Here is a 12,659-nt window from a genome sequence, read left to right on the forward strand (position 1 = left end):
GCATCCACTTGGGAGCCCCCACTGACCCCTGCCCATCTTCCACAGAGCCGCCCCCCCCCCCCATCGCTCAAGAACTACGACTCACCATCAACGCCACCTTAGAAACTGGTATCTATCCCGAATATTGGAAACGCGCTGAAGTCAGACCTCTACCCAAGAAGCCTTCAGCAGATTCCATGAACCTCAAGAACTACAACCCATCTCCCTCCTCCCCTTCACGGCCAAAGTCACAGAAAAGTCCATCAACGTCCAACTAACGGAATTCATTCAAGAAAACTCCATCCTCGCTCCCCCCATTAAGAGTCCGCAGCAACCACAGCACTGAGACCACCCTACTCGCTGCCACAGAAGACATCCGCACCCTCCTCTACCAAGGACACACCGCAGCCCTGATCCTACTCTACCTCTCTGCAGCCTTCGACACCCTCTCCCACCGCACACTCACTGCCAGACCACGAAGCCGGCATACAGGGGTCGGCTCTCGGCTGGCTCCGCTCTTCCTCGCCGGCAGAACCGAAACAATCAGACTTCCACCCTTCCTCTCTGAATCCAACAGAAATCGACTGCAGAGTACCCCAAGGATCGTCGCTCAGCCCCATGTTCTTTAACATGTACATGGCACCCCTTGCCGCCATCGTCCGACAGCACGGACTGAGCACAGTATCCGACGACACAGCTCATCCCATCACAACCAGACTCCACTTCGAGGAAGAAATGAAAGACGTTTCATCCTAGATGAGTAGCAGCTGCCTGAAGCTCAACTCCGACAAGACAGAGATCCTCGTCCTTTGACTCTCCCCCGTCTACATGGGACAACTCCTGGTGGCCGGCAGCCCTCCACCCCCACCGACCATGCCTGAAACCTCCGCATCGTACTCTACTCCTCCCTCTTCATGACCTGACAGGTCAACATAGTCGCCTCCACCTGCTTCAACACCCTCCGCGTCCTCCGAAAGGCCTTCAAATGGACCCCCTCCCCTTGAATCAAGGAAGACGGTCACCCACGCACTCATAACCAGCAGACTGAACTACGGAAACTCCCTCTACGCTGGCATCAACAGGTCTCTGCTCCGCAAACTCCAGACCATCTAGAGCACCGCAACCAGACTCCGACACATCACCCAGCACCTGCGTAACCTCCACTGGCTCCCCGTCGAGAGAAGCTTAACCTTCAAGATACTCGCCCACGCCTACAAATGCCTCCACAACACTGGACCCCAATACCTCAAAAATAGAATCTCATTGCTCGTATCCAAGAGGAACCTCCTATCTGCCGACCTAGCCCGCACCGAACCCCTGAGCATCTGCAGAGCAATAACGGGTGAAAGAACCTTCTCCTACATCGCGGCCAAAACCTGGAATGGGCTGCCGATTAACACTCGCCCCCACCCTGCACATCTTCAGGAAAACCCTCAAGACCTGGCTTTTCGACTGACCAGAGCTACCCCCCTTCCCCACCTCCTCCAGCACTTTGAGACCCTTACGGGTGAGTAGCGTGCTTATAATTTCCCCGATTGATTCACTGATTATGCCTCATTGTTGATATCAGATCTGGCACCCAGAGAAGTTGAGCCACAATGAAACCACAATTGACTTGATCTATAGTAGCTGCCAGGGCTGCTTACCAGTTCTTCAATCTACTGTGAGGATTTTCTGGGCTTTGGAGTTAGGGTACGCAAGAACAAAAATCACAGGAGCAGAAAGCCCAAGTTACTGTGCATACAATCTGTCGTACACTGTTTGAACACTCAGTTGAAAAATCTACTGGTGTCCACTCTTCCTTCTACACTTCCTGCAGTGACACAAAGAACTGAGGCCCTGACAGACAAACAGATGTTTGGGTCCCGTGGCCGAATATGACCTTGTTTATAAAGTGTTATGGCATGTGTTCTGCTACCATGCATTGAGATTAGTTCTCCAAGCTATACAGCTCAATCATTGGAGACTAAATATTACTGACTGCTTGTGTGAGTAGTTTTTACTAATTAGATTACCAATTTGTCCAAGTTAACCCAAAGGAAGAAAAACTCTGAAGATGCCCTAACTGTTTGTTTGGGTAGTAGGAGGTGAAGGGTCTTGATTATTGACTTTGAGAGTACTATCTACATAGGTGTCAAATTCAACTAGCACATTTTTTACAGGGAGAAAATGAGGGGGAGTACAGTGAGGAAGAAGAGCCTGTGAAGGTTATCTTGAAACGGGAGAACATCACCAATGAAGAGCCTGCTTCCAAAGAAAAGGAACCCCTGGAGAAGGGGGAGAAGAAAGACACAATTACAGATGAAAGACAGAGTGGCGATGGGCAGGTATGTTGTTTCTATGACCCTGCTTTTGACTTGGATGCCGAAGTTTGTTGTAATGGTATGAGACGGATCTCGAGAAATGACGGAGAGGCAGGGGTTGTGAGGTTGGAGGAGTTACAGGATAAGCTGCAGGAATGTTCCGGGGGAGGGGGTAGTAGCCTCACACTGATCACCCTTTTGCTGATTGTCCCTCAGCCTCAATAAGACACATTGATACAGCAAGAAAAAACGTTTTTAGCTCCCACGCAGTTGACCAACGTGTACCTTTGAACTCCTTCATTGTCAGTTATTAGTAAACACGATAAATAGCCTATTTAGTATCACTGTTTATGCCATTTCATTGGGTAATACTTCTAAACCGAGTACCCTGAGTTCAATGTAATATTTAGGGGAGCTTGGAGATGATAGTAAGTTGTAAGAAATAAACTCCTAGAGAAGCAAATCTATCTTCCAAGAAGGAAACCACTGTCAGACTCATCCTTTAGTACCTATAATAGCCGTGTCATTGGCAAAGTTATGGGAATCAGTGTCTTGGCTTGTTATTAACCTCCTTTCCCAAGAGCTGGCCAACATTTTGGCCTCAAGGCTTTTTTTCATATTTATTCTTACTAGGGAGAGCCCTTGGAATTGTATTGCTTGCAGGCCATGAAAGTTTAGAAACAAACTGACTTTGTATTTGTACCACTGTCCACAGAGCAGAGTAAAAAATCGAAATGGTCTGTGTTGAGGGGGGCTTGGACTACTTTAGCTATTTAAGGCTTATTTGGACACCTTTTTGGTGTATTATTATTGAAACAATCGGATATTTATTTCACCCCGAAGTTACTTAAGATAAAGCTTGAGTTACCTCCGTCTACACACTACCCTTCACTCTCATTTATCATGCATTCCAAGCTTTGCTTATATGGTTACACCCTTGCCTGTCCGCTGTTTGAGGGGCTTAAAGTCTTTCTGGAATGCAGTGGATTTATGTGGTTCTCTTCATCATGTCTGTAGTGTGCAACTTTCCTGCAGACTTTATGAAATGCCTCTACATTTCTTTGGAAGAGGGAGTGGTGGTGGAGGGGGCGTTCGAGTGTCTTGTTGTTTTGTCGGTATCTGGCCTTAAGCAATGAAATCTGTAAACGTACATGTGCAAACCTGAATCTGTGCTTGGATCAGCATGTATCATATTAACTAATGGATGTATTGCAAATATGGCTCTGTTTTCCCTCTACCGAAACCAACTTCTAACCCATTCTTGGGGATGGATAAAGAGAGTGCTGAAAACTCTTCTTTTTATTTTGCACTACAAAGCAGGTTAGGTCACCTAGATTTTACCTTAAAATTTAGTGCATGTGAGACACTCAAGTTAGTTTAAAATCTGTTAAGGTTGGGCTATTGCATCATGACAAAGCATTCTAAATCTGTGATAAACAGCCCTGACATCTATGTGCAAGATGGTTTGTGATCCTTCCTCTGTGTTGTTTTGTGTAGCTTTTCGATCTTTTCTAGAGGGGAAAACTAATTTGGAAATCTGGGTGCAGTGTCCAGGGCTAACTGTGAAAAGGCTAATCAGCTCTTTGCTACAGTGTTGTGTTAAGAACATTATTGTGTTTTGTTTTTCCAGGAGAGCACAGAAAATGATGAGAATAAGGCTACCAAGAAATCCCAAAAGCTGGATGATGATGAGGATCGAAAGAACCCAGCATACATTCCCCGCAAAGGACTTTTCTTTGAACACGATCTACGGGGGCAGATCCAGGAGGAAGAAGTCAGGTATTGGTGTTGCAGAACTTCTAATTTGTCTTTGAACGGGTAGTTTTGCAGAGCGGGCCTATTCTATATTCACGTAATGGGCATTATTCCACCCACTACTTTTTGGGTCTGGAAGTCTTTATAGCAAACGTATTTTATCTTTTTCTTTTTGGTCATTGTCCCTAGAGTCCTATTGACACCTGGCATTAGCTCGGTATATAGTCACCATCTTGAGATTCTTTTTTCCACCATTCAGTTTGGAAGCAGTGTTACGAGCTCCATATCTGAATTGGTGATGGAGGGAGAAACACCATTGGCAGTGCTGAGAAAAGAAAGTTTCATTTTTGATGCATTAATGTTAAAGGCAAATCTACAAATTTATTATTATTATTATGTTTCTTATATAGCGCCTGAATCGACCCCCGAAGGGGTATCTCCGCGCTTGCCTTGGGAACCCGTCCTGGCTTTTCCCTGTGAGATAGCCCCTACAGGGCATCACCAAGGTGAAAGCCAGGCATCCCGCCGCGGGGGGCCGTTGCGGAGATTAAGCAAACTTAATGCCCAGAGTTGCAGAGTGTGAACCCATGATTAGGTCAGGCACCAAAGCGAGAATTATCGAGTCCATGGACATTTGAGCTCAAGACCCTGCCGCGTCGGGAATTGAACCCTGGTCCCGGGTCTGACCTCTGCTTCAGGGTCTGCCTGCTCTAACCAGTGAGCCACACTTCTCCACTTCGGAATTTGAAAGCAAAGACGTTTGGTTTGGGTGTCAAAAATGTAATAAAAACAAAGGAGACCGGTTTTTCTCTTTGTGTTTTGACCACAGAGAGCCTTGGGATGTAAAGTGTGGAGCTTATTGAAATCCCTGGGTCTCTTCTCAGCTTTGAGAAGGATTGACTTGAGTTTGTTAAAACAATTTCTGCTACTTGAGTCTTTTTATTTGCCAGTTATAAGAAGAAAAATATTAGCAAGTGCAATGAAAAGCAAATGTTTAAGTAAAATAAGGGTTTTTTAAAGGTTAATACAAGTAGTTGAAATTGTTTACGAAAATACATGTTCAGTCTATTAACAAGACGTTGCATAAGGGGAACAACAACGTTGCATAAGGGGAACAACAACACAGGGTATAAAATTTGCACTGGCCCAAGGGTGAATATCTGTCAAGGGTACAAAGCAGACATGCAACGAACATGTAGGGAGGAACAGTGTATTCCTCTGATTGATAATGACTTTAAGCAATTTGGTCTAAAACTAGTTTAAAGTCGGGGTTTCTCCTCTAATTTTAGGATTAGATCAGGAGTTCCAATAAAACTGCCTGTACCACATCAAATGACAATAGTCTTTTTCTGACGATTCTGTGATTTGAAGACCGTCATGGACAAACCTTCAGACTCGGCTGGACTTGATAGTTGATTTAGATTGAAAGATTGTTAGAAAAACTAAAGCAGATTCTCTAAGGACAATTCATACATGTCTTCCTACAAGAAGAATGGCCCTGTGTCTGTGTCGGGGTGAGAAGAAAAGGGATCGATGAGAAAAAAAAAATGATTCCTTGAGGTTTGAATAATGCTTTATTGCAGAACAAGAAATGGCTTGGTAAGACGCACAGAACATTTAGAATTTCTTCCAATATAAGCTGTAAAAGACCTAGGGAGGAGGCTAAGATGTACGGTGGGTGTGTTCGGAATGCAACTCTAGAACCACAAGCGGAATTTAAAGAAGGGCACCTAGATAGCTCAGGATCAGGGGTAGTGTGTTAACATAGAATCTTATCAGTTGAATGTCTCCATTTTTGTTTCCCAAATGTAAGCCTCTATGCAAGAAATAACCGCTATTCCTAAACAGTATCTTAGGCAAAATCCATAGGTTTCTTTCATACCCGTTTTTCATTTATTCGTTTTTATCATATGAATTGAAGCTTATTCTGTTCATGATGAAAAATCATTGAGCGCTGTAGGTTAGTTGTTGTCTCTGAGTATTGCATTTCTTTGGACAACCATCAAATACATTCCTGTGACCATAGGGGTCTGACAGACGCAGCAGTACATTACTGTTGCAGGTTGGACATCGGTAAAAAAAATGACAGCTGAAACATTGTCAGATATTTAGTTATTTTTTTTTTCTCTTAAAAGTATTTCACCGATTATTTTCTTTGGGTAAACCCCTTGTTGAATTTGGAGTTTTTTCTAGTTTTCAGAAATATGTAGCTTTCCTGGTTCGCTTTTTTTCCACCACAAATTTAGTTGAAACCACAAAAAAGGAAAAATAGACTATCCCAGTGAAGAAAAAAAAGATGTTTTTTTTTTTTAAATTATAACTTTTTTTTTTTTACAACTCTACTATTTTCGCAGGTTGCAGAAACAAGTAATCTTAGCACAGCAAGCCTTTTGGGGTCACCATTTTTAGAACAAGCAATACTTTTAGCATATGGCTACTATCCCTGTCCCCTTCAGGGGAATACACAAAACCTGGATACCTCTATTATCCCCAAGATGTTTTTTTGGGGTGGGGTGAGGGAGTTCTGAAGGCTTAAGCGCAAAGTTCCCCTAACAACTTTTAAAAATGCCTGTGTGTGTGTGTGTGTGTATATATATCTATATATATATATATATATATATATATATATATATATATATATCTCCATATCCATATTAATATAATAAAGAGAGAGCCCAAACCTTTCAGGCGGGTAATCTCAGGAACCACAGCACCAATCACAACACCCAATACAGCGTTGGAAAGGCCAGTTGCAGCAGAAGGACATAGGCTATGCAGACGCCCACCATATACATTTAAAAGGTAAAAGAACAGTGCCAGCAAAGTAGTCCCTTGTGGGCGTGTCTGCTTTGTGCTGTGGGCGTGTGCTGGGGGCATGACAAACGCTGGGGGCGTGTGGTACGTTCCGCCCTTCATGCCATGTCTCATATCGTGTGCTAATCCCACCCTGCTCCCTTTAAATACCCCTGCACCCCATAATCATAACCCACTCTTACTCCTTAAAATACCCCAAAACCCTTACACACTAGCCCATCTTAACCTTATAAATATACCCTGTACCCCAAACCTATCCCTAAACCCTAAAAATACCCCTGTACCCCAAAACCCAAACTTAGCCCTGAACCCTATAAATACCCCTGTACCTCAAAACCCAAACCTACCCCTGTACCCCCAAAATACCCCTGTACCCCAAAACCCAAACCTAGCCCTGAACCCAAAAAATACCCCTGTACCCCAAACCCAAACCTAGCCTTGAACCCTAAAAATAACCCTGTACCCCAAAACCCAAACTTAGCCCTGAACCCTATAAATACCCCTGTACCTCAAAACCCAAACCTACCCCTGAACCGTAAAAATACCCCTGTACCCCAAAACCCAAACCTAGCATGAACCCTAAAAATAACCCTGTACCCCAAAACCCAAACTTAGCCCTGAACCCTAAAAATACCACTGTACCCCAAAACCCAAACCTACCCCTGAACCTAAAATACCCCTGCACCCCGAAACCCAAACCTAGCCCTGAACCCTTAAAATACCCCTGTACCCCAAAACCCAAACCTAGCCCTGAACCCTAAAAATACCCCTGTTCCCCCAAACCTAGCCCTGAACCCTTAAAATACCCCTGTACCCCAAAACCCAAACCAACCCCCAGAACCCTAAAAATACCCCTGTACCCCCAAACCTAGCCCTGAACCCTTAAAATACCCCTGTACCCCAAAACCCAAACCAACCCCCAGAACCCTAAAAATACCCCTGTCCCCCAAACCTATCCCTAAACCCTTGAACTACCCCGGTACCCCATAACCCAAAACTATATCTGAACCCTTAAAATACCCAAACACCCCAAAACATATACCTCAGTACCCCAAAACATATACCTCTATACCCATACTTACCTTATCCAAACATTAAAAAAAACATGCTTTTACCATTCATGCATTTACAACGAATTTCGATGTAAATGCATGCGTGGTAAAAGCATATAAAATGTAATGCCATGCATTATAATGGCATTGCGAAGTCATGGTACTTTCGTAATGAAAGTATGCGGAGTGATGGTATGCGGAAAGAAAGTTGCTGAATAATGGGTAGCACTAGTTAACATCGGTACCTATAAATGAGAGTGCTCATTGACCAATGACCACTCCAGACCCCAAGAAAAGGCATCAAGGACAGTGCAAGACTGTGCCATTGGACTCTCATCTCCGAATGTTAATTTTAGACTTACTTCCCGTTTTGCAAACCAGATGTACTAAAGCTGCAAATCGTTTTTTTTCTTCTGTCCTAATGCTATTTGGTTTTCCTAATGAATAAGAACTTCATAACATGAAAGGACCGATATTAAGATGTTGGTTGGCCTAAGGATGATCAGGAATAGCCAACATTTTGAACCAGATGTGATGAGCAATGATACCTTCATCAAAAGCTTGAACTCCATTATGGGCAGAAACCTGAAATGTAAGAAGCTGGCTCTGTATGTACTAAACCAAAGTAAGGTGTGTATATAGTGTGCCCAGAGTCCAGTGGATCCCAGAGGCTTTACTGAGGCTAAAGTAGATTCTTACTATTTCTCTTTTGTGGTAATTTCAGCGAGCAGTTGGGCTTATCAGAGGACTGTGTAGAGCATTTGTTATACGCACACTGGCAAGAAATGATTACACACACTCCATGACTAAATCCGAGACCAATTGTTTGTAATAATATTACTTTTTAGGTTTCGGCTGGTGTGGCTGTGCACATGCGCAGCACGCTCGGCGAGATTTTATATTTTTAAGTCTGTTTTAGTAAAGGGCTTTAAGCCAGACCCCTCTTTTCCATTGGCTGGCGTCACTGTTTATGCAAAACGGTGGCCAGCCATTGGAAAAGAGCTTTTCATGACGTAGACTTTTATCTTTTGCAGACGGCCCACTTGGACGGGATCAACTGCTTTCCTTCTGAAGTAAAAAGTTTCTTATCTTTATGGGGCCATGTGTTTGAAACACATGGACCGATAAAGACAAGAGATCCTCTTTTACTTTCGGGACCGCGCCGCGCTTGTTTTAACTGAGTTGGTTAGGAATTGTGGTTGTTTTGCATCGCCAATCCTGAATAGTTACTGCATCTTTGCTGCTTTTAGTCACCAATTGTCTTTATGTTTAAATATTGTTTCTCTTTAGTTTCCACCTATTCTGAACTGGCTCCTTGGTATGCCAACATGGCAGCTTCGGAAGTCCCGTATCAGTCTTTTATTACTTAATGGAAGATGTAATAAGATATAGTGACGGAAGGGCGCCCGGGCCAAAAATACCTGAATATTTGTCCGATAAAAGAACTCTCTTTCTATTGGATGGAATTGGAGGCGTGGATATTTTTCCAGTTGCTTAACGAGGCTTGCACTTGGAAACTGTTGGGTAAATCCTAAACCTTAGTTTCCGCAAAGATATTTTTAAATGTCACGAGACACAGCCAATGGGAGGCCGAGGTATGTTTGAGCACCAATGATCAGGCATCTGGTGAGGGTGGTTATCTTTTCTGCACCTGTGCAGTTACCTTATGTGTGACAGGCTGTAATGTACAACGGAAACAGGCATAGAGAGCCATGGAGAAGCCCCCCCTACAGCAGGTCGTGCGTTGCGGACCCTGGGGAACACAGAGAACGCCTTGGCAGCGGGGGCTTCGGAAACGTGAACCTCTACCGACACCAGGTACGAAGGGGGCTGGGCTTAAGGGGTGTAGAACGAAGGGAGGACTTCACCTGTGGATGCAGATGGCTGCGTTTCTATGGCAGAGTAAAGTTTGCTCCGCAGAGTGAGAGAGCATAAGGAGGGTTGGAGGCGTGAAGTGACTAACAGCATGCGTGTTCTATTAGGGAGTGGTTTATTTCTAGGCACCCATACTATTTGCCTACATAACTTGGTACAATTTAAAAATAGAGTCCTAATTTGCTTATGATGAGGGTGAAACAAAGTGGAGGAGGACATATAGCTGGCAGCTAAAGGGTTGAGCGAACTGCCATCCACTCGTAGAGTTCATATACTTTATTGCATACGTCTAATGCTCCGCCAAGCACCTTAATCATTTAGGTCGCCCATCAAACAACTACAGTGCTGGCACTTTTTAAAATTCCATACTGAAGTACATTTTCCTAACGGGACAAATTGGGAGTATCTGAGGAAGAGTAGTTTTAGCCAGTGCCTCCTCCAGTACTGCCCTGTTGAGCTTTCTGGTAGAAGGTACCTCTAGACACTTGCTATGTGATCTGACAAAAGTTTTTAAAGATGTCCATCGTGCTACGCAATACTTTCGAGGTGGATTCCACCTTTAAGGAACGATCAAACCAAAAGTGTTGAAAGTGCAACCTCTTTCCATCCGCTCTTACTAGCTGCCATAACTGGGGGTTGATATTCCTAGGCTGCGCCTGTTTTGTTTCCTGTCCAACTGAGACCAAGAACACGAGAATGCGGTGTATGGTTGGTTTAGCCCCATTTTATGAATTGTTTCCTGCATTGTGGGAGTAGCTGGCGATGGGACTTGTTGGGGGAATCCCAAATAATATTTATTTGTGTTTACCCACTGCGTCATGGGTGGCAGTATGAGTAGGAGTTTAATTGATTCCGTGGCCTTATGGGTCGTTCATTTGCATGGATTAGAGCCTGATTGTCAATCACGATGATTGCCTTTCTGATACACACTAAAAGCTCCTACACCGTCTGAGTAACAGTCTGTTTCTCATGCATGCACGATATAGTTAATGAGTGTCGTGCACACAACCTTTAATTTAAAGCAAAAAGGACGCTTGTTATCTGGTCCATTTGTATTCCTCCAGTAGCACAGGAAATTAGTATATCCTGTAGTTTGAGAAGCTGTATGCAATGGGTCTCGCCTTTGATTAAGTTAAAGCCATTTGCTTTGCTAATGGTATTGTATAGCAAAGCGAATGGCTTTAACTTAATAAAAGGCGAGACCTATTGCATTTATAATGCTTGTTGTATATTTATTTTTTAGAACCAAAGATACTTTGTTGCAGTAAATTACGTTTTACAATATGACTGTTTTTCAATATAAAAAGTGAACACGGTGCATTTTCCATTCAATACAATGTTATCCTATGGGAGGAAACACAATCCGCGATTTGCAGGTAAGTAAACGTTTGGTGAAATTAGGCTTTTGGATGAAGAATCCGTACCAGGCAAGGTTCAGGTAAGTGACCTCAGTGCACCACCAGCTGCACTTGGGCGACCGGGTGCAGAGGTCAAACTCTGGATCTGGTGGCAGTGTTATCCAATGGAGAAAGGGGGCAGTTGAAGTGATACTACTTGCAGGTAAGTTCCACGGTTTTGGGACCCATTCTCCCAGGGTTAAGGTAAACACAAGGGCCCCTAGGCAGAACTAAACTTAAACCCCCAGCGTCACAGGGATGGCTGGGTGCAGAGCGCCAACACATCGTCGGGTGCCCAATGGAAACCAATGGGGAATCTCGGAATCAGAAAAAGGCTGCAGGCTTATGTCAGGAGGACGATTAATGGAAACCTACAGTGGCACTGGAAAGCTAGGATGTGCTGGAGTGCCTGGACACAGTCTGTAGATCTCCCAAAGGCCAAGGGGCACCAGGTGCAGGGTTGTTCTTTGGCATCGGAAGTCAGCATACCAGTGCAATCACATTTGGTACCCACCCACCCAACTCAAATCATTCACTACTTTGTTTCCCTATCTGATGGGAGGATAAATGGACTGATTGACTTCTAAAGCGCATCATACACTTTCCAGGAGCTTATTGCTGGGAAAACATAAAATTCTCTGCAGGTAAGGCGTATTTAGAAAGCCACAGTAAGTGACTGAAACCTCAGATCTGTAAGCAGGAAATTGCTTTTGATCTGGTGATAAGATTTTCGTGAGGTGTAGGAAAGTGCCCCTTTTTGACATGGTTACCCCCATGTTTTGCCTGGTAACAGCTGCAATTTTTACTGCAGTGCACTCTGGTTCCTGCTAACCATTACCCCAGTGCCAGTGCTCTTTCCCTAAAAACAAATTAACTTTGCAATTGTTCTACATTTGGCAAGACATTTAGCACCTCTGTTAGTCTCTAGTAAATGGTACTCTTGCACCTAGGACATGGATACTAAAGGGCTGCAGCATGTATTGTGCCACCCTAAGGGACCCACCACCAAACCTGTGCAGGCTGCCATTGCAAGCTGCATGAAATGGTGCAGACCAAAGTGAAACCACGACATGGCACACACCCTGTGTGCTACGTCCATAGACAGATATATTAGTATTAACCGCATCGCTGCGGCGGTTATTTTTCCGCTGTGCGGCTTTTTTTCGAAAAGCCGCGTTAAATGACGAGCTCAGCTCGTCATCCCCACACGACCACCGTGGGTGATGACGAGCTGAGCTCGTCATCAGCAGCGAAGGGGTTAATCACCCTTACAGCAGGCCTTACAGCCCTAAGGCAGGGTGCATTATATTACATGTGTGGTCATATCTGCATGAGCAGATATGGGCCTGTGTTGTCTAGTTTATTTACTATATAGTACAAGTGAACAGGGAAGCCATCTTAAGAATATGTAGGGGGCACTAGTCCTTACGAGTTCCCCAGCTATGTGCAGGCTTCACTAAAACCTATGGTATTTGGTATCAAAC

General features: G+C 44.2%; 1 protein-coding gene across 1 annotated transcript in view; it reads left to right on the forward strand.

The window, feature by feature from the left end:
- CASC3 (CASC3 exon junction complex subunit) overlaps positions 1–12,659 on the forward strand; it is a 300,787-nt gene that overhangs the window by 54,935 nt on the left and 233,193 nt on the right. The window contains exons 4-5 of the mRNA XM_086924376.1: positions 2,142–2,306; positions 3,913–4,061. Coding sequence (XP_086780502.1) covers positions 2,142–2,306; positions 3,913–4,061 — 314 coding nt within the window. The remainder of the gene's footprint in view (positions 1–2,141; positions 2,307–3,912; positions 4,062–12,659) is intronic.

This window comes from Lissotriton vulgaris, chromosome 5, assembly GCF_964263255.1.
Source record: "Lissotriton vulgaris chromosome 5, aLisVul1.2, whole genome shotgun sequence".
Taxonomy (NCBI): domain Eukaryota; kingdom Metazoa; phylum Chordata; class Amphibia; order Caudata; family Salamandridae; genus Lissotriton; species Lissotriton vulgaris.